At 40.2% G+C, this 22,940-nt stretch overlaps 1 protein-coding gene across 2 annotated transcripts in view; it reads left to right on the top strand.

Moving 5' to 3' along the window:
• EXOC2 (exocyst complex component 2) overlaps positions 1-22,940 on the top strand; it is a 2,261,550-nt gene that overhangs the window by 655,018 nt on the left and 1,583,592 nt on the right. For both annotated transcript variants that reach the window (XM_044065154.1, XM_044065156.1), the window contains exon 6: positions 15,168-15,292. In XM_044065154.1, the coding sequence (XP_043921089.1) occupies positions 15,168-15,292 (125 nt within the window). The remainder of the gene's footprint in view (positions 1-15,167; positions 15,293-22,940) is intronic.

The raw sequence follows: 22,940 nt of genomic DNA, 5'->3' as shown, positions 1-22,940 counted from the left end.
TACTCTTCAAGGAAGGAATGAGTTAAACACCTTTAAATTGACATATGCAGTGATCTCGGCGTTGACTCAGGTGTTTCTCAGCTTTCATTAGTGAATGTAGTTTTTATTTAATATTTTTAACTCCCCTGCAGCTAACTGTAAGATACTACTGAAGTGTGTTCTCATTCATTGGGTCTACCACAGGTTCATAGGTGATTACTAGGCTAATAACCCCAAGGTTCCTTTTTAAGCGTAGCCATGGTTCCCAAATTGTCTGACAAGTTTTTATATCCTAGGGTTATCTTAAGGGTTATATGTAGGCTTGGGCATGGGTGGTCAAGCATGTATAGACATTGTGTTTGTAATAGAGAGACAAGTGCCAGACCAAGGGTCAATTTCCAATTCCCCATCCACTGGTCCAAGTTGAGCTTGAATTGGATTAGGGGAAGAGCTCTGCTTCACATGGATGGGAAGTGTGTTCCAGGGAAGGGATAGTCTCTGAAACATAAACCTGCCCCTCCAACATGTCATATTTATGTTGCTGACCAATGTTAGGTCCCTAAGTTGGGTAATTCTGATGCTGTTTGTTTTGTAGATGTGCAACAGATCCATCCGTGCTCAGTCCCCAAGCCTTCCGCAGACTTTTAGGGACCCAAGTTTGAGGCTGTTCGAAGAGATTGAGGCAAACCTGGAAAGCATCATATTGCTGACAAGGATTGCTTCTTCATATGCTTTAAGTTCCCGTATTTTCTCACACCTGTACTCTTCAGGGATAATTATGCATTGAGCATGCGGGCATATACCCCCATCTGCTTGACAATTGACCCATGCCCTGCCTCCCAATGACAATGCCCCCTGCACATTCCCAGCCTCCTTTAGTCAACCACAAGGTGATCCTGAGTCCATGCCCTCTTTCCCAGGATGTACGCTTCTATCCTTCCCTTGCTATTTCTCTGATTCCCAAGTCACTAATCAAACCCAGATTGTCAAGGACATAGTCAAGGCTTTATCCTTCTACGCCGTGGCACTTTGGGTAGTGAGCATAGTATTTTGATGCATCATTAGCATATTAAACTTTGAAATTTTATAGGTATTTGTTTATTACCTGTTGATCAAGTTGGAGGCTGTAGGTTAGTGGCCTTGTTTTACGGGACACAGAAGTTGGTATTTATAATAGTAGAGGAAATTTGGAGTGGACATTGGGGAAACTTCCCCTGCTCTTTTCAGTAGGTATTATGAGATGTTTTGCATCCACTTGAGCTACGACTAACTTGAGCAGAAGCAGACAGCAGCTCAGGTTAACATCTCATCTGAAGGATGACACACTCAGGAGTGTTGTGCATTCCACTGAGTTTCTGTCCAGGCAGGTAATTGGCTAGTATGTGGAGAATAAAGAGGCTTTACAGGCTTTGTCTCATTTGCTCACATTCATGGATAATAATGCTGTAAGTTGTCATGTAGAGTTGGTTTAAGCACTGCAGGAGAATTCAACATATAGCTATTGGTAGCTGATAATGGGTCTGCAGGACATTTCATGGGGCATTCTGTCTCAACAGCAGTACTTATCAGTCTTTGCATTTAGTGTGTGACTCACTGCTCATTCGTGGAATACTCAGTAGAGGTATGATTTGGCAGAGTGTTGTGTTTGCATTGTCAGCTCTCAGACAGCCTCTTTTGAGAACAGATGCAACCTTTTATCTCTAGTTTTGTTGGCTTCTTACTGATCCCAGTTGTACTGCAGTATGACCACATGCTAAGATCTTTCCCTTGATCTTAGTTCAGCCCCCCTCCTTTTGCATGCCTTGATTCTGACCCTTCCATTCTTTCAAGGCAGACTACTGTAGGGTACACAGATGAAGCTGTCCTTGGTTGGCAGCATGCTGGTTTTCCCGGTGAGGATGCAGCATCACTACATGACAGTATCCCTACATTCACAGTATGAGAAAGATCACTTTGAAAATTTTATTTAATTGTTGGCATAATGGTTAAGGTATTTACCTTACAAACATAATGTGGAGGGTTTGATTCTCACATGGGGTAATTGTCTAGGCTGAAAATGGCCCACAAGGGCAGTTAGCCTAGTACTAATGTATGAATCTATGAACCTATTATTGATTTATTTTACATTTGTTTACCGGGAAAGTCCTAGTGGACACGGGTCCATTTTCAGCAAAGTCCCGGGGAGAAAAGCTCCATTACAAAATATAGAATAGATATAAACATTATAGAAGTTAACAACTTACATGATCATAACATGAGCAGAGCACCCAAATAGTATTTACACAATGATATTATATAAAGACCTCAAGTGGAAGCTTTATCATAGCAAATGGTATTATAGTAAACATCAATAAATCCAAGAAGAAGTCAGTAATCCACACCACCGATTTATTGATTTAGCTCTTTCGTCTCAAATTAGAAACTTCATCAGAATAACGCATAAACAAGCGACCCCACCCTTTATACATTCCCTGAATTACATTTGATGACATCACTTCCTCATTATACAGTAATAAATGTGTCCAGAAATTAAATGCATATACCATATTGTAAAAACAAATTACGTAGCATAACATCCTATTATCTGCATTACATAAAACCCAACAACTTAGACAGCAAATAAATGTCTGTACACACAAAATTCCTACATATAAAATTCTGCTTTTAATTTTAAAATAGAACTTATCGAGATAGCACTGTTGAGACCCGGGAACTCAGAGTCATTAGTTCTCATTTGCCATCTAAGTTTCTTTAATTCCAAATATCCATTCAAGAGGTCCCCTTTTCTCCCCTAAAGTAACCTAGTCTATAATGGTAAACCTGAAACTATGTCCTGGATGTGAGACAATGTGAGTAGCTAAGGCATTTCTTAGATTGTTCTTACTGATGTCATAATTATGTTGGTAAATTCTAGTTCTTAGTGCATTAATAGTTTTTTCTATATAGAAACAAGAACACATGGAGCACATTGCTAAATATATAACCCCCTTAGTGCTACAAGTGAACTTATTCCATAAAACATATACCCCATAGTTAAGTATACATACCTCTTTGCCCCCCAAAATGTGTTTACATTGCAGGCAAAGTCCACATTTTACCATGCCCCCATTTTTGTATTCATCTTCTTGTATGTTCAACCATATTTTTGAGGCTGGTATCCTTTTTGTATACAATCTTGGGAGATGCACCCACTAGATCTAAATGATCCTGATTGACACTAAATATATTCCAATTGTGTGTTAAAATCCTTTTAATGTCATAAAACTGATTATTAAATCTAAAAATGCCTGATTTATTATGACATCCCATCTTTTTGTATAACAACTTCTTCATTTCCTTGCCCTCTTCCTAATAAAGGAATAAAATGTCCATTCTCCCTTTTCATCATCACTTCCTCTTGTGTACTATCCACAAATGTACCAGGATGTCCTCTTTTAATCAACATATTTTTAAGATGGTAAGCTGACAAAGAAATTTGTTATCTTTTGATATAATTCTAGCTATCCTCACTCCCTGTCCTTTTATTAGGGATTTCTTTTGGGACAGTGGGTGGCAGCTATCAAAATGAAGGAGAGTGTTGGAATACGTAGGTGTTTTTTAAATATATTGGACATAAATTGCTTGGTAACCGCATTTTTTTGTATAGTAATATCCAAATAGTGGTATCACACGTTATAGTGTTGTAAATTCTAAAATGTCAGTACTCTTCCCTATAAATTACAGGAAGTTATTTAATTCCTCCTCACTTCCTTTCCATAAAATAATTATGTCTTCCAAGAAACGACCATAAAATGTCCAATGTTCACTAAATATACTTTTGAACACCATCTCTTTCTCCCAAAATGCCAATACAATATTGGCAAATATGGGGTCACATGCTGCCCCCATAGCTACCCCCTTTCATTGTCTAAATAATTGTCCTTCAAAGGTAATAATATTTGTCTCTAGGACCAATTCCATCAATGTGCTTAAAGTGAGGATACGTTCATGTCTTAAGTTAGTATATTGACAAAGGAAACCATAAAACCACTCAATTCCAGTGTCATGTGGTATTGTAGAAAATAAGTCTCTTATGTCAGTTGTGGCGAAAATTAACTCATCACAATATTTGTCATTAGTGATTTTACTTAAACAATCCCATGAATTCTTTAAAATCCAGGAACATTCTTTCAGTACATTCTTTAATTGATTGTCTACAAGTCTAGCTATAGGGTAAGTTTTGGAAGCTCTTGCATCCACTGTAGGTCTAAGAGGGGGGGTCCCGGAGATCCTTGTGTATCTTGTAGGTATTCTTGGATGCTTTACCACCATAAATGAATGCTCGTCTTCTGTGATGTCATGGTTCAACACCAATTCTTCCAAAGTAATATCAACTTTCCTATAAGCTATATTTTTCTCATAGACACTAATTTCATTGTGTCTGTGTATGAAATAGTTAACATCTTATTGACATAGCTGTTATAATTCATGATAACTAAACCCCCTCCCTTATCAGGTTTTGTTACCCTGATGTCAGCATTACTACAGATGTCCTTTAATAACCCCATTTATTTCTTAGTAATATTATTTACTTCCTCTCTACAGTTTCTGTTGAAATTCAACGTAGTCCTAATGTCTTTCTCGCACATTTTTTCAAAGAATTGAACAGTGGGGTGTAAAGGAGGGTTAAATGCACTTGATTTTCTACATTCATTATTTATTCCAGATACCATTTTAGTGCCCTTAAAATAAAAGTCAAAATTTAAATTCCTGGTATATAATTTTAGGACAATTAGAGCTTCATTTATTGTAGCATTTTCTTAAAACCCTAATAAAAGGACAGGGAGTGAGGATATCTAGAATGGTATCAGAAGATGATGAATTTCTTTGTCAGCTTGCCATCTTAAAAAATATTTATTATAAAAGATTTTAACACACAACTGGAATATATTTAGTGTCAGTCAAGATCATTTAGATCTAGTGGGTGCACCTCCCAAGATTGTATTCAAAAAGGATACCAGCCTCAAAAATATGATTGAAACACACAAGAAGATGAATACAAAAATGGGGGGCATGGTAAAATGTGGATTTTGCCTGCAATGCAGACACATTTTAGAGGGCAAAGATGTATGTATACTTAACTATGGAAGATGTGTTTTACGGAATATGTTCACTTATAGCACTAAGGGGGGGGGGGGTTATCTATTTAGCAATGTGCTCCATGTGTTCTTGTTTCTATACAGGAAAAACTATTAATCCACTAAGAACTAGAATTTACCAACATAATTATAACATCAGTAAGAACAACCTAAAAAATGCTTTAGCTGCTCACATTGCCTCACATCCAGGGCATAGTTTCAGGTTTACCATTATAGACCAGGTTACTTTAGGGGAGAGAGGGAGATCCCTTGAATGAATATTTGGAATTAAAGGAACTCGGCAAATGAGAACTAATGCTTCTGAGTTCCCTGGTCTCAGCAGTGCTATCTCTATAAGTTCTATTTTAAAATTAAAAGCAGAATTTTACATGTAGGAATTGTGTGTACAGACATTTATTTGCTGTCTTTAAGTTGTTGGGTTTTATGTAAAGCAAATAATAGGATGTTATGCTATGTAATTTGTTTTTATAATATGGTATATGCATTTAATTTCTTAACATATTTATTATTGTATAATGAGGAAGTGATGTAGTCAAATGTAATTAAGGGAATATATAAAGGGTGGGGTTGCTTGTTTGTGTTATTCTGATGAAGTTTCTAATTTGAGACAAAAGCGCTCAATCTATAAATCGGTGGTGTGGATTGCTGACTTCTTGGATTTATTGATAGTTTTCGTGTTTGGTGTGTTTATTAACAGTAAACATGCTTGGAGTGAGTTATAATACAAGTAATTTCAAGGATAGGAGTAGGTTAGAAGTCAGCAAGCAGTGTCTGGTTACATATATAGAGGTAGTTTTAGCCTGGAGAATTACATGTACAAAGCCAGATTTTGGCCAGGTGTGTCGTAAGTAAATTTTTGAACTGTGCTGTGGAGGAGCTGGAGGTAATGGAGGCTGGCAGTTTATTCCATATTTTAGAGATGACATTTGCGAAAAGTGATTACCCAGCTGAGATGTAGCCTTATATGAGAAGTGATGCATGTCCTTGTAATCCATCTGGGTGTGTGTAATAACAGTGTCTTATGTATACCTTATAAACTGTGCAGCTGGTTATGCTGGTGCTAGGTGTAACCTATATTCATTAGTTTCTCTGATACCTGCCTGGTTGTGGGAGACAGATGGATAAAGCAATGACCACAACCCAGACAGCCCAACTTTGAATATCAGTTTGGATTCTGAAAGAACACTGTAAGTGATGGTGGACCTATCTTGAGGGAGGGAAAGGTTGGTTCTGATCGGCTGATTACCACCATGTTAGTAGAGGTTTCCAACACGCCAAAATGTTAGACACTGGAAACATGAGCTTGGCAGGCCGTAGCTGGTGATGGTATCCCTCATCATTGTGTGTGTGTGTGTGTGTCTTGTCTGTTACGTGTACATGTGCACATTCAAGGGGAGGGTATAAAGATCCCTTTTATGATGTGGCTGCTGATATGAACCATATAGTGTGAGGTTATGTCCATTGTTGCACTGATGCTACTGATTGCACAGGCCACCTCTGTGACTACCTAGGTGATCATCTGTCTAGTTGGCTGTTGCCACCGAAAGGATATCCAGTACAGGTAAATGAACAGCTTCACGATAGGAAGCATATTGTTTGACAGACAAATTATAAAAAGCATACAGAAAAAAAATATCATTCTCTGTATCCTATTCAGCGTCACAGAGGAGCTGGAGCTTGTCATGGCAAGCAACATGTGTAAGGCAGGAAACCAGTCCTTAACTGAGAAGCATTCCATCTTAGATGCATGCATATATTCAGATGGCTTGCCAGTTCATCTATCTGTGTGTACCTCTGAGATGTGAACAGAAACAAGCGACTCCAGTGAAAATCCGTGCAGACGCATGTAACACTTGTGTACTTCACAAAGAAGACTCCAAATCGGCCATCTGAACTGGAGAATCAGGAGCTCTGAGGCACCACTAAGTGATGCACCACTGTAACACCCTCTACCCTGTATTAAATGGTTAAAATTATGGAAATGCTTGATGTTGCAGCTGGTCAGGGCAAGTATTAGTCAGTGTGCTAGGAATGTATCGCTGCACTGCAGTACCTTACATGCATGTAGTAACTTTGTGTTGTGTACACATATGACATGTCATAGTACATACTTTTGTAGTATGCATTGCTGTCACTTTCACTGTGCATACTGGGCCCAGTTTCCTCATGTACACTGATGTAGTTACCCCAGTCGTCTCCCCTGCTGTCTTCTTCATTCTGAAGACATTTTTGCTGTGATGGCTGAGTAAAAGTGATGGTAGCTCCCCCTAACCAGACTACAGTGATACCATGCTTGGATGTTATCATGTTGTGGATCATGGCCCAGTTAATGACCACAGGTACTGTTTTCTCAGGTATGTATTACAGTTCACTGACCCATGTTAAACACCAGAGCCAGGATTTATGCAAGCCAAGCATGAACTCAATCACTATCCACATCAACATCTGTGGTTCATTGTAGGCCTCTTCTGCTGCAGTATAGGGGCTTCACAATGACTTCATCAAGTGGATGGTCAATGTTCACTGGAATTAGAAACACAGTGATGTTGTATAATGTCTATGTTTTCTTTTTACATAGACTTGTGTGGTGTTCATTGGTTCTCTTCTTTGACCAGGTACTTACCCTGTCTGATATGTCCTTCCACAAGCTATTCACTTAGGTCAGATGATAATGTGCCTACAAGTATATTGTGCTCATTTCCATAATACTGTGCTGATAGCTGTTTTATTGTACCATCTGTGTAACCTGCAAATCGACATCTGACATTTTCCTTGCCTGGTGCTTGCTCTGATTGCAACATGGGTACAGTCATTAGTATCCAGACATTTTAGCAGGTGCACTGTGTCACAGAATCCTTCCCTGAATGAATGCTGCTTAGTTGGCATTGCCTCACTGCATGTAATAGTGAAAATGTATTTTGAATATGGGAGGCTGCAGCAGGACACTTCTGCAGTGATGTCCATATAGTGGTGAAATGTTACAAATGCCTGTACACCTATCAGCAGGCATACATAGTTTAAAGGAAAAAATATTATCCCACAAGATATGTGCTGATTTCTGTAGTGCCTGAAGCTTAAAGCAGCATCCATTTTAGGTTGAATCTTAGAGATAGCTAAGACTTGGCCTTGCATGCCACCATTTTAGTTTGTTGTTTGAATGGGACATCTTTTGCATCTCGTAAAGTGCCTTCAGTCACTGGTACATTTGTGTGAGTAACTGGATTAAAAAGAAACCATGCAGCACATAGCTTGCTGTATAATAACAGTTTCTGGTGTTCTGCGTCAGTTTTTACTTGTGTGTTTGTTTCATAATTACATGCAGAGTATGTTTCAGTGAGTACAGCCATTTTAAGAACAATGTGCATTCTGAGATTATTTAAAGCTTTACCTCAGTGATTTTCTTTGACTGTTTTGGAGTGTTGCCAGTATATAAACAGGCAATGCTAGAATTGTTTGAATGGGAATAATTAAGTTGAATTGTTTTAAAAATTATAGCTGAAGTAAAGGCATCCACATTTATGAACTATTTTAATGTGATCTAATGCCATTTGAAAATGTATGTGGAAAGAAAAAAATAGCACTTCTGGGTGAGGTGCTGCATCTGTTTGGTGTATGCTGTGTATGTTTAGTAATTTATCTTGCTATCATTTTTTAAATAGTCACTTTTTCTTGTTAGTATGACTTGATAAGTTTTGTTTTTATTATACTATTGTTTAGTGCTTTTATTTTTGGAATACCTTTTTTCTTTCCCAGATGTTCTTCGTGTTTCACTGCTGCAGTCATTACATTTGGAGTTATCTGCTTGCAGGTAGCCCTCAGTCAGCCTGATTAACAAAGTCTTGGGTCTTGCGTTGGTTGCTGTCCCTTTTTCCGTGACGTCAGGTCGTAAGGGGTATAAAACATGCAGCCGACACCATTACACCAGTCTTTCTTGCCATGTGGTACTCAAAGCAGAAGCAGTTCGCAAGTGCTGGTCGGCCGACTCCTGAAATTTTTGTTTTCGAGTTTCAGAACCGAAGTCTTCAACTAAAGCTAAGTACCCTGTTGGGGAAAGTTTTTCCTGCTCCTTACTGATGTCCGTAAAAGTTAATAATTGCATTACTTGTGGAAAGCAAATACCTCATAAAGATTTTAATTCGTACTGTATTCCTTACCAAGGCCCTGACTACGGCATACCTTGCTGTCAGTTTTGTGCTTTATTTAATCAGTGCACTATCCGTCATCTGTATATTTTCGTCTCTAAATATTTTGATTCTCGGTTTAATTATCCACAAATGTCATCCGTTAGCCATCCGACTACCGGGATTCAGAAAAAACGCAAAGATAAAGACAGAGACAGGCCGCCGAGGTCCAAAACTGCCGACAACGCTTCTCCTAAGCCAGTCGCCAGTTCGCAGTGAGGCGCTTTTGCAGCCCCTGATACCTGCTACTTCTGATTCGCAGGCCTCTACTGAGACCCATTCAGAGTCCGGTATGCCGTGAGATGCTTCAACTATGGAACCCGTGGATGTCTCTACCTTGGATGGGTCCGGAGCCGCTGTGCAGTCACCGGCTTCTGGGGGTGTATTCAGGCCTACGGACTTGCATATTAAACTGACACCTCCTTCTTTACTTAGGCCTAAATCTCGATCCATGTCTAAAAAAAATGACGCCCAGGCCACATGATCAGGCCTCTAGGCCTAAAAAACAAATGATAAGAATGGCTGAAGATCTAATAACTCTAATCACAGGGGTAGCCAATCCCCCCCTTCTAAGAGGCCTAGGACTGAAGTTGATTACGAATCTTCTGATCAGGATTCTGTTTTTTCTGACTCTTCTGATGATCTGGATTTGCCCTTACCTACTTATGAGGATTCTGATGCAGAGGACTCTATTCCCTCTGCTTCCCCTCCTGAGGATTTTTCTTTTGGGGAAACCTTACATACTCTAAGGGAGCATTTCCACTGGGAAAGCCAGGATTTTTCTGACTCAAAAAAGAGGCTTAGGGATTTCCTTCTCCTACCTCAGCATAGGCCTTTAGCTATTCCTCCTGTACTAGACATTGTTGATGATGCTTTCTCGGAATCTAGTTTGGCCCCTGATTCCCTCCCTCCTGCTCCCAGAAAACCTGACAGATACTACAGGGTCCCTGAGTCCCACAAGTTCCTTTTCAAAAATGCTATTGCAGATCCAGAGACTATTTTACAGGGGCCCAAGGGCATTAAGGCTTCTACTGCTAAAATCCTACCCCTTCTGGTAGAGACTCCAGGGCGCTGGATAGATGGGGTAAGAAGGTTTACACTTCTGCAACCTTAGCCATTAGGGCTTTAAACTGCCAGTTTCATATGTTAAAATATCAGCAACATGTTATTGGACTGCTTAAACAGAAAATTATGTTGATTCCTGACTGTGTGGAAAATAAAGAATAACAGGATTTAATGCATTCTGCCGAACAAGTTGGAAAACATACTTTGCAATGTGGTTTTGATTCATTAGAGGCCTCTTGCAGAGCTGCTGTTACTGGGTCTGTGTTCAGAAGGCATGCTTGGCTTAAGGAGCAATCTTTGCCTGATCATGTTAAAGCTAAATTGTTGGATGCTCCTTTAAATCAGGACTGCCTGTTTGGCAACAAGGCTGAAGAAGTTCTTAAAAAGATGGAAGATAAAGCTAAATCTATGCCAAACTGTTAAAGATATTTTACAAGTTCTGCCTCCTAGATTTAGTAGGCACTGGCCCTCTAAGAATTGGTCCTTTCCAGCCCCTTCCAGGTCTTCTCAAGCCAAACCCAGACACAGCAAAAAACCCAGGTTTTAGTCCCAGGGGACTCACAGAACTAAGCAGTGGGGGGCCTCCACTTCCAAGTCTGGGAATAATAAGACTCCCCCCTATGGTAAACTGTCTCAATGTCTTCCTTTTAAAATTTCCAATCAACGGACTGTCCCTTTGGGGGGAAAGATTGCTCTTCATGCAAAGAACTGGGAACGCATTACCCAGGACAAATGGGTTTTAAATATAGTGCCCCAGGGATACAGATTTCACTTTCACACATTGCCAACACCAAGTGGGTGGCCAGACCTACCCCCAAATCAGTGGGCAGAGGCCCAAAAACAAGTACTTTCTCTCTTGCGCATGGGGGCTATTCAACTGGTACTAAAAGAGGAAAAGGGACAAGGTTTTTACTCAAGACTTTTCCTGGTACCCAGAAAAGACAATTCATGGTGTCCTATCCTGGACCTGTCTACTCTAAACACCTTTTTGGAGATTCCAAAATTCAAGATGCTGACACTTCACCAATTACTTCCTATGCTAGGCAAAGATGCCTGGTTGGCGACATTAGATTTAAAAGAAGCATACCTGCACATCCCAATCAGGGAATCTGGCAGAAGATACCTACGCTTCAAAGCAGGCTACACGCACTATCAGTTCTCCGCATTGCCCTTTGGCTTATCTACTGCACCCAGGGTATTCACAAAGTGCCTAGCTCCAGTTATTGCATTTTGCAGGCAAAGAAATATTCAAATATATCCATACCTGGATGATTGTCTAATTCAGGCAGTAAGCCAGAACATACTTTTGAATCATCTGGCCTTTGTAAAAAGGGTTCTAACTTGTCTGGGGTACACCATAAATAAAAATAAATCACACCTGGTACCCTGTCAACAAATTATATTCCTGGGAGCAAGCTTGAATACAACTTCCCAGATGACTTACCTCACGCCAGAAAAGCAAATTCATTTGACAACCTACTTCAAACAAATGGCCACAAAAACCCTGCTATCTGCAAGACAAATACTGGAAGCCTTGGGGTTCATGGCCTCCCGCATTCTTCTAATTCCATATGCAAGACTGCATATGAGGAAACTACAGTGGTATCTAAAAAGCCTATGGTGTCAACATTCTCAAGACCTGGAAACAATGATTCCTATCATACCTTGCCTACGCCTAGAGTTCCTTTGGTGGCCAGAGGCCTGCTACCAAAACAAGGGACTACCTTTCACACCACCTCCTGCCGCCCAAACCCTAACAGATGCATCAGACTATGCATGGGGGGCTTACCTGGCAGGGAAGTGCATTCAGGGCAAATGGAACCCAAGTCAAATGCACCTGCATATCAATTAAAAAGAAATGTTAGCTGTACAGAATGCTCTGACGGCCTTCAAGGACCACATTCTTCCAGGACAACTAATGGTAAAGACGGACAACACCACTGTTATGTGGTACATAAACAAGCAGGGGGGTACACATTCTTACCCCCTCTTCAGACTAGCCATGGCATTGTGGAACACAGCCTTGAGCTACCAAGTGCACCTACAAGCTCAATTCCTGCCAGGAAAGTTAAATACACTGGCAGACGGACTAAGCAGAAATCTCATGGACCCACACAAGTGGAAATTGGAACCAAGGATTTTCAACATGTTGACAAGAAAATAGGGGAGCCCAGATATAGACCTGTTTGCATCTCTCCAGAACTACCAATTGGACAAATTTTGCACAAGGATTCCCCACAAACAAGCCTGGAAAAATGGATGCCCTGTCCTTCAGCTGGAAAAACCTGTCAGTCTATGCCTTCCCCCCTCTGCCTCTGCTCTCCAAAGTACTACTAAAAACAAACAAGACAAACCAAGGATGATTTTGGCTGCTCCAGACTGGCTGCGCCAACACTGTTACCCCCTCCTGCGCACTGTCATGGTTATCTCCATGGCACCTGCCTCAGACTCCTTCCCTGCTGTCTCAGCAGGAGAACCAGATTCTGCACCCTCAGCTTCCAACTCTGAACCTTACAGCCTGGCTAATTACTTAATCGCTCCTTTACCATCCCTCAGCAAACCTGTGATGGATATCATTTTAGAGGCAAGGAGGCCTAGTGCTAGAAAATCTTATGCTGAAAATGGAAAAGATTCTGTGCCTGGAACCATTCTCAAGGGATGAGCACAGCAGCTCCCAATTTACCTCAGATTTTAGAATACTTAACTGAGATGCTTCACAAGGGCCTGTCTTTTCCTCCATTAAAATCCATGCCTCAGGCATTTCAGCTCATTATAACACAGACCCTCCCATCTTCTCTCATCCACTGCTCAAGCAGTTCCTCAGAGGGGCAAAAAATTTGAGACCACCCAGGAGAGCTCCAACCCCAGCCTGGGACCTGAACTTTATCTTGGAGAAACTCACTCTACCTCCTTTTGAGTGAGCTGCTACTGCAGACTTAAAATTTCTTTCTTGGAAAACAGATTTCCTTTTAGCAATCACTTCAGCTAGAAGGGTATCTGAATTACAGGCCCTTATGGCAGTGGAGTCTTTCATCATCTTTCATGCGGACAGGATGTCCCTTAGAACCAATCCATCCTTCATGTCCAAGGTGGTATCCAGTGTGCCTCTTAATCAGTCCATTAATTTGCCAACCTTCTTTCCCAATCCACAGAATAAAGGGGAATGGATACTGCATTCCTTAGATGTGCACAGACAACTTAGATTCTACTTGGACAGGACTAAACCTCAAAGGAAATCTGAACAACTGCTGGTGGCATTTGCTGCAGGGGCAGAGGGGAAGGCTATTTCAAAGCAAACCATTTCTAAATGGATAAGCCATTGCATTAATTTCTGCTATAAGCACCATGGAAAACCTATCCCCCAGGGGATCAGACCTCACTCAAAGGAAATCTGAACAACTGCTGCTGGCATTTGCTGCAGGGGCAGAGGGGAAGGCTATTTCAAAGCAAACCATTTCTAAATGGATAAGCCATTGCATTCATTTCTGCTATAAGCACCATGGAAAACCTATCCCCCAGGGGATCAGACCTCACTCCACCAGGGCTGCATCTACCTCTACAGACTTTCTCAGAGATGTCCCTACCAGGGACATCCTAGAAGCTGCTACCTGGAGTTCTGTACGTACTTTCACCAAGGATTATCATTTGCCATTTTTCTCTAAATCCAGAGCTGGCTTTACCACTGCAGTTTTGCAGGGCCTTATAGCTGGCCCTAATGCTGTATAAATTCCTCCTCCCCAACCATAGCTTTGGGAATCTACCCAAATGTAATGACTGCAACAGTGAAACACGAAGAACATAGTACAGTTGTGTACACTTACCGTAAATGTAGATGTTCGAGTGTATTCACTGTTGCAGTCCTGGTTACCCTCCCTCCAGCCCCCTAACTTCTTTTGGCTATACCTCTACTTTCCTTTGCTGTGCTTAAAAGCCTTTTTGGTGTATTTACTTTTTTGTTGGAGGTATATCTTTGTGCTTTTATGTTTAATTGCTTCCCATTAGGGGGGCACCTGACATCTGGGGCAAGAAAAACTGATGTAATGGCGTTGGCTGCATGTTTTATACCACTGACGACCTGATGTGATGGAAGAGGGGACAGCAACCGACGCAGGGCCCAAGACTTTGTTAATCAGGCCGACTGAGGGCTACCTGCAAGCAGATAACCCCAAATATAATGACTGCAACAGTGAATACACTCGAACATCTACATTTATGGTAAGTGTACACAACTGTACTGTTGGTAATGATCATGCTGGTTCTGATCTTGTTTGGCAGCCTGGTGTCCCCTGCTGATCCCTGTATCACCTAAGCCCCACTTTTATGCTAATTAAAAAGTTAATCTTGCACTAGCTGTTGAAGTGAGTATTCTGGAAGGCTGAGTTCCTAGGGAGCTGCCATAGCCACTTACAGAGTTACCAACTTATTTGTAGTGGGGACTTCAGACCCCATGCACTAATGTTTCTGCTGTAAGCCACTACATGCTCTTAAGTGTGGACTGGGAGTGATTCTGCCCATCCAGAGCAACAAAGTCCCCTCCCCTTTCCCTGCTGTGAGCCACATTTTCCAATGGGGCTTCATGTACAGCACTGTTGTTGCCAGTGCATCATATGTTCTTTCCAAATGAGCTCTGTCATTCTTAACTCATCACATAACAGCTCCAGAGGAGTCCAAGCTACTGTCACACCCGAGTCACTTGTATTGTATTCTGGATTTATCCCTTTATGCCTTTGAAGTTAGTTTTGTTTCTGTCTTATTTTTCTGTTCCATTTTAAGATAATTATATCCTTGTATGTATTTCTTCTAGCTTTGACCAGCTTAAAATAGCTGCCAACAATCTGAGAAAGCTTGCCAATAGGAAGAATGAAGGCAGCCTGTCTTATGTTAAAGGTGGACTAAGTACATTCTTTGAGGCTCAGGATGCACTTGCAGGTAATATTAGTAATTTTACTGTCATGATTTTTTTTTTCTTTTAGGAAAAACACAAGTGCTTGTACACACATTGAAAGTCTGGTGTTTCCACTGGTTAGCAGCACTACTGTCTGTGTATTTGTAAAACATGAGCATGTGTTAATGTTAGACATTTTGTTTAACTTGTAAATGTGAAAGTGTAGAATTGTAATTCAAAAAGGCAACATGACTTTATAAACAAATTAAGAACTACCACAAGGAAGAGACTTTGGGTTATGACAGCAACTCATACTGCTAAATTTGGTGATGAATTAAGCTGAGTGTGGCAGGTTGGCATAATAGTTAAGGTATTTACCTTGCAGATGCAAGGTACATGGTTTGATTCCCACATGGAGTAATTGGCTAGGCTTAAAGTGGCCCACATGGGAAATTAGCCTAGTAATAATCTTTCTATGAATATGTCACAAAGGCAGGATATTGTACTGCTGTCATCTCTGTATGGCAGGCTCAGAATCATGATCTTTAACATTGACAAAGTAAAAGTGATACAAACCTCCAATAAAGCATTCAGCACCCTCTCAGTATTTAATGTTGGTTCATCAACTCTTCACAGAATCTGTGTTTTTGTGTAGTACAATCTAAATCCTGCCCTCCCATGTATATACATGCACTCTTGCATGTAAATATGTGAGTACATAATCAGATAACTTCCCCTTATTATGGTAAAAGTCATTGAAGCAAGAAAGTTTCATGCAGTGATCATGATGATACTTCATAAAGAAAGTGGTTCTTAAATGAGTATGTGATACAAGAACATGTTCACCACAGGAAATGGGTATTCTTGATTTTATGAAGTCTGGCAACATTTGGCTTTTCTTTCATTGCTGTGGTTGTTAAACTCTGATAGCACAGGATTACTCAAAGTCCATAGTGGATTATTACTTAAGCATTTACTGGGGGGGGGGGGGGCTGCCTGACTTAGGAATTCTTGTGTTAGAGACCTCTTTTAAATGTTTTGGACTTTACATTTGTAAATATTCTTTTAGAAAAGCATTCTGGCCTTCTGAGTGGATGTATAAAACTTGCATCTTTATCTTACTTTATGTTGAACACAGTGATGTGGTTAATATAGAGGATTGTGATCAGTTCTTGTGATCAGTTCACTGATCATAACCCATTTTTTGTGTGTTAAAGTGATGATACTTTCCCCATATTTATTTTTATCTTCACTTTTTGATACTGGTACAATAATACTGATTAATATATCTCTGTTTGTACCACTCTGATTGAATTCATTGAATTCTGCTTTTATGTATATTTTCTGTATATATTACTGTAATCAAACAAACTAGATTCCTGCTTTTATGTATATGTATATGTACTATCTGTAACACTGATTCTGCTTCTGTACTAATTAATGTTTTTATTTTTTCTGTATCTCGTTGGAGCTTTTCTCCCCGGGCCACCACTGAAAATGGGCTCTTTTAGGCCCAGTGGACTTTCCTGGTAAACAAATGCAATAAATAAATAAGACATGCAGACCAAGAAATTCACCTTGAGAGTGATACTCAAGAGGTGAATCTTTGCATCCATGTTGAGAATACACAATTTAGTGGTATTCATAATTCTTTGTCTTGCGTCAAGCTTTTTATGTCTCGTGTACTACTAGTAACAGTAAAAACAGGGAAAAAATGCTAAGTTTTGCTGGCTTTCAAAGCTGTAAAGCACTTAGTGAGCGAAGTTAGAAAGCCGGTATAACATATGGTCCCCTTACATTTAAACTCACCTTCCATACCTCCTAACTGTCCAGATTTTTGTTTCATTTGTTTGGTCTGTTACTCATAAAGTCCGTGGTTTTCAGACAGTTTATGGAGGATTGAAGAAACTGAATATTGACATACATTTGAGTTTGAGTTTGTATCCTTCAAACAAAATGCTGGTGAACACGTATCCTGTTATTCTAGTTACTTTCTAAGTTTATAAGAGGGAGGGACACCTTATTGGCATGGACAGCAGACAGAACCAAATCTTTTATTCTGCCATTGTCATTTGTACAGACAGATTTTACTACCTAGGGTGGGGCCTACCCTTAACAACTTTAGCGGTGGGTGTTTAACATTTATGTTTGGGTCTTGAGCCACCCCAGCACTTGACTGATTTGTCTTTTTCCAAATATTGGAGCATAATTACCATGCACTGTGCATTTATTTATTTTACATTTGTTTACCGGGATAGTCCAACTGGATACAGGTCCATTTTCAGCAGAGGCTCGGGGAGAAAGGCTCCACATAAATAAACTTACATAGATTACACAGAAGTTAGCAAACAATTATAAAAACAAAGTGATTATATACAATGGGTTAGTAGTGTTCCCTAGTAGGGGCTCACAATTCTTATGGGCAGACAGTTAAAAGTAAGAGACATCAGATTGGAAGCAGAGCTTGGTGATGTACTTACAAGTTATGATAATTGCAGAATATGCTTTTAGTTTATAACTTAATCAGGGTTGGTACATGGGCATAGCCAATTCACTTTGAGATACTGTTTGAGGTTTTTTTTGAAGAGACTTTTGGAGGATTGTAGGGTTATATAGTTTGGCAACGAATTCCAGGTTTTGCCAGTGAAGTTGTCAAACAGGGATTCACCAACAGAGTTATTAGCTTTGTGGGTTTGGACCAGTAGTTTATTGGCTGACCGTAGGGATCTTAGGTTGCTATATGGCTTAGTAATATTTTTAAGTGAGGGGGTATCCTCAGGGTGGTACAAAATTTTGTGCACTGTTAATAGTTGATTGAATTGAATTAAGCTGGGCAGTTCTATCCACTCTAGTTGTCTAAAGGTTCTGGCAGTGGTGGGTTCTATAGGTGGAGCCAGTGGCAAATCTGGCAATATGATTGCAGCTATGGGACAGCTTACCTAGTTCGGATATGTTGAGGTTTGAGAGTACAGGTGAGGCATATAAAAGAGTAGAGTAGGTGTGATCGGACAATTTCAATCCAAGCCAGTGGGGTTAAAAATGTCTTGTTTCTATACAGTGATCCAAGCTTCTTATTGATGGGTCTGTATGATTTTGTTGACCTGTAGGTCAAATTTGAGATTATTGTCTATGATAACCCCTAGCAGTTTGGTGTGATTATCTGGGGAAATAGTGGTACCATTGTTAGATGTGACAGAGAGTGAAAGTGCGGTGGATCTACTAGTGGGAGAAAAGAGTAGAAGTTTAGTTTTATTGGGGTTCAGAAGTAGACATTGGTTAGTGAGCCAGTTCTTGATAGTGTTAAATGTATTTTGGGTTAAGATTTGCAAGTCGGATGGGGAGGTGGCTGAGCAGATGAGTGGAATCATCTGCATATTGAATGCAGGTGGCTTTAGGGATAGCAATGTGGAGGTTGTTGATAAAAATAGAGAAGAGTAGTGGACCTAGTATGGACCCTTAAGGGGCACCAAGTGTGAGAGGTAACTGGCTGGAGAGTTTGCCCTGCCATAGTACCACCTGCTGTCTACCAGTCAGACAGGACTGGAACCACTGGATAGCCGGCTTGTTGAGGGAAATAGATTTTAGTGAAATAATGAGAAGTTCATGGTTGACCATGTCAGAGGCTTTTGATAGATCAAGAAAGAGGGCAGAGGTTAGCCTATTGTCATTCCTGTTTTGGTTTATGGCAGTAGTAAAGGAAAGGAGGGCTGAGGTGGTGCTGTAGTATGGCCTGAAACCATGCTGGGAGGCAGATAGTAAGTTATTCTGTGAAAGGTATTGCATTAGTTGCTTGTATACACATTTCTCCATTATTTTGGCTAGTGAGGAAAGAATGACTATGGATCTATAGTTGTATATGTCTGAGGAGCAACCACCTTTATGGAGTGGGATGACGTGAGATATTTTCCAGAGGGAGGGGATTGCATTTTCGGATAAGGTTCTGTTGATGAGGATAGATATGGGATATGCAATGGCATCTGCAGCTATTTGTAGGTACTCTGCAGGGAGGAGGTCAGCAGCGAGGTGGTAGGTTTTAGTTTTTTTAGAAGTGTTATGATAAAAAAAGTGGATATTGGTTGGAAGCTAAATTCCAGGTGATTATTTGCTAGATTAGGCATGTGGTTTAAGTTAGAGGGGGTTAGTTGATTTGCTAGGGATTGGATTGTCTCAGTGAAAAAGTTATTAAAGGCGCTAGCTATGGTCTCTAGGGAACTATGGGTGTAGTTAGCTGGGTTGGGGTGGTGGAATGACCTGGACAAAGTAATTTATTTAAGCCTGTCCAGAACGTTTGAGGGTTGCTGTGGTGTTTTTGTAGGAGATTTTGGTAGAAGCTTTTTTATCCAGAAAAATAGATTTTTTGTATCATTCCTGAGTTGACGATATTTTAGATGGTCAAGTGGGGCTTTGGTTGTTCTCTAGCTGGCCCAGGCTCTGTTTCTAGTTTTGATTATAGCTTTGGTATCTTTTGTGAGCCATGGTGCTGTATTTGATCTAGTTTTTATTGTACGTGCTGGAGCATGGGAATCAAGGATACTTAGGAATTTAGTGTTAAAGTGATCTATGGCCTCCTCTAATGTTAGATTTTTTTGTTTTGACCAGTCAACTACTTTTAATTAATTTTGGAATATAGCAGCATCCAAGTTTTTCCTGTTTCTAAATGTTTTATATTTGAGCTGGTGAGGGTTTCCTGCCTTATGTTTTATGATATAGGTTAGACAATGGTCACTGAGGTCATCAGGGAGAGTACCAGCTGTGTACACCTGGGGTTGGTTATTAACTAGGATCCAGTCTAGGATACTTTCCTTGTTGGTTGGTTTGTTTATCGTAGTGGGAGAGGTTATGGTCTGTTTAAACCCAGATAAATTTATATGAGTGGGGGGGGGGGTCGGAGGGGCAGGGGTGCCATTCGGTGTTAAAATCACCAAGAACTATGATTTCTTAGGGATAGGTAGTGGATAACCAGTAAAGGAGATGATTTAGGGTATTTAGGTTGTTGCCTGGTGGAATGTATGCACAGACGATGTTCAAGTGTTTGTTTTGGTTAATCTGTAGCTTGGTTATGAGAAGTTCCACGTTATTGAATTGAGGAGGTTGAAAGGTGTCTCTATTAATGGTTAGAGTATTTTTGTAAAGGACTGCTATCCCACCTCCTTTCCTTGTAGCATGGTCTAACCGGTGAATATTGTATCCTGGAGGTAGTATCTCATTGTCAGTAGTACTGGGCTTTAGCCAGGTTTCAGTAAGACACATAATGTCTGGGGGGGAGTGGGTTGCTAGGAGGACGTGTAGGTTGGGAATCTTATTGTTAATATTTCTAATATTTAGGTGAAATGCTAGGAGGGAACTAGTGGGAGTATTCATGGGTAGCTTGACTGTGGGGGTTGTGGTAGGGGAGTGGAGGTTTTTGGGTGTGGGTGGGCCAGGATGGGATGAATGTCTCCATGTGTTATAAGGTTATAGTGACAGGATATTCTGAGCTTTAGGAGTTTGTTTATAAGCTTTATATAGTCTTTGTCTTTAGGATTATGTTTTGTGGCTGTACAGGGTGGTATTATATAGAGGGTGGTATATTCAGTGTGCTGGGGAAGGTAAAATGTTTGGTGTTATGTGTGATGTCATGGGTGTCTGACTATTTGGGTAGTGAATACCATGGTCAAGTGTTTGTTCGTAGGCAGTGAGATGGTAAAATAGAAACAGTATAGGCATTTGGATAATTAGTGTTTGTTTGCTTGTTTGCATCTTGATAGGGGGCGAGCCAAATTTGATGGCTGACTTTGCTAAGAGGGTGTGGAAGAATGAGAGAGAAGGAAATGGGTTAAGGGGGCAGGGTTGCTCAATGATGTGTGAGGTGCTGATTGGTACTTAGCAGGAGGGGAGTGGCAAAGTCTGCTTTAAATTTAGCACTAGTGGGGGTGGGTGAGATTTGGGGGCAGGGAGGGGAGCCTCATTTATATTCATTATACAGGTGAAGTTAGATCTGAGCACAAGCAGTCTAAGATTCCCACTCCATTAATCAGTACATCAAATGATATTTGCAGTGAAATATTTCTGTTGGTTATAACTGGTTATAATTTCGTACTGTTGGGTATTATAGAATAGTGCTCGTTAAACAATCAAGACCATGTTGCCATGTATTGTTTTTATTGTTAATTTGTGCATCAAATTATATTAAAAATCAAAGTGAAGTACATGAAAGTGAGAAGCATTTACAAAATGTAGACAAGAGGAATATTTCAGTTTATTTTCCATGACGTGAAATCCACTATATATGACATGCTGTTTTCACTTCCAACCCTGCCATTCCATTAGTCCAGTGTACACAAGAGCAATACTGTTAGTGCTCTGCAAGTCACCATTCAGCAAGAACTGATGCTTGCTCACTTTTTATCTCTTTTTGTTTTCCTTAGTTTAGATTGCTGTTTCCCATTCATTTGACTGGGATGTGTTAACTACATTATTTGCTTAGCGTTACGAATAGGGTTTGCATAGCATACTGATGAGTCAGCAAATAGGCTGAAATGTGACTGATCTCTTATAAAAATATTTTAGGTAGTTATGAGGCAGCTTTGTAATAGTGTATTTTTCTTACATTTTTAATACCAACTCCCCAGTCCTGGATTAGTTAGCTGTTAGGTCACTGGAGGAGCAAAGACTGAGTGTGAGCCCACCATGAACTTGCCCATCCTTATGGAAGGGAACCTGATCAGCTTGTTTTCTGATGCCCAGTTGAGACTGGACATTATAGCAAGTGTTGCAGACAGCATTCAGGATGAATGTGCACATTCCTGCCTTTGTTGGAACCAGGCATATGTGCAGAAGTACACTTACCCTGGAAAGCATTAATGCAGGCCACATACAAAAATGGCTGTATTGATGGGTGTAGGGTCTAACATAAAAATACCTGTACTTTGTCTCTGTAGAGATTTCAAGTAGTTCCATGGCCTGAGGAAAGTTTGAATCCACCCTTAAGAGAGAGTTGTCCTTGTCTGAGATATGTGAAACAAATCCTCAGCCAAGCAGAAGAAGACAGTCTCAGGTGTCTGCTGCAGAAAGCATTTTGAGGGTGGCAGGGAGGCATGGGGACCGATCTTCTTTTGTGTCCGCCTGTATTATGGCTTTTCCTGCTGAACAGAAGGGGGCTGATAGTTTGCAGGAAAGCGGGGAAAACATAAAATATATGTTTGGAACAAACTTCCAAACCACGTCAGGCTTTTAAATAACCAGGACCATTCAAACCTGCCCTAAAATATCACTTTGAAATTAATACACTATGCAGCTGTACCACACCTACAATTTGAAGAATGCATTCCTAACTGTCAGCTACAGATACTATACAAGTGTATTAACATGGTATTTTTCATTTACTCACAGTATCCTGAAAACATTTATTTTCTTAATCTGATATGCTTTGTAAATGTTGACCATTTGCTTTGAAATATTTTGTAAATGTTTACTATTTTTCTTTTGATTTGTCAAACATGTATTTCTATCCTTGTTTTGGAGCATTTCTCCCAGGGCTTGTGCTGAAAATGGACATTTCAGTTCCCAGATGGACTTTCCTTGTAAACAAATGTAAATAAATAAATAATAGGTGCTTTAGTATTATTTAATTTTCAGTTTGTTCAACAATATATGTTTTATTTTTCTATTTTCAGTAGCATTTTACAGATAATGCAATTTTTGAGTGGCTGA

The sequence above is a fragment of the Protopterus annectens genome, chromosome 3.part0 (assembly GCF_019279795.1).
Source record: "Protopterus annectens isolate FY-2018-M chromosome 3.part0, PAN1.0, whole genome shotgun sequence".
Lineage (NCBI taxonomy): Eukaryota > Metazoa > Chordata > Ceratodontiformes > Protopteridae > Protopterus > Protopterus annectens.
The sequence above is the reverse complement of the archived record's forward strand: the minus strand, read 5'-3'. Positions and strand labels throughout refer to the sequence as shown.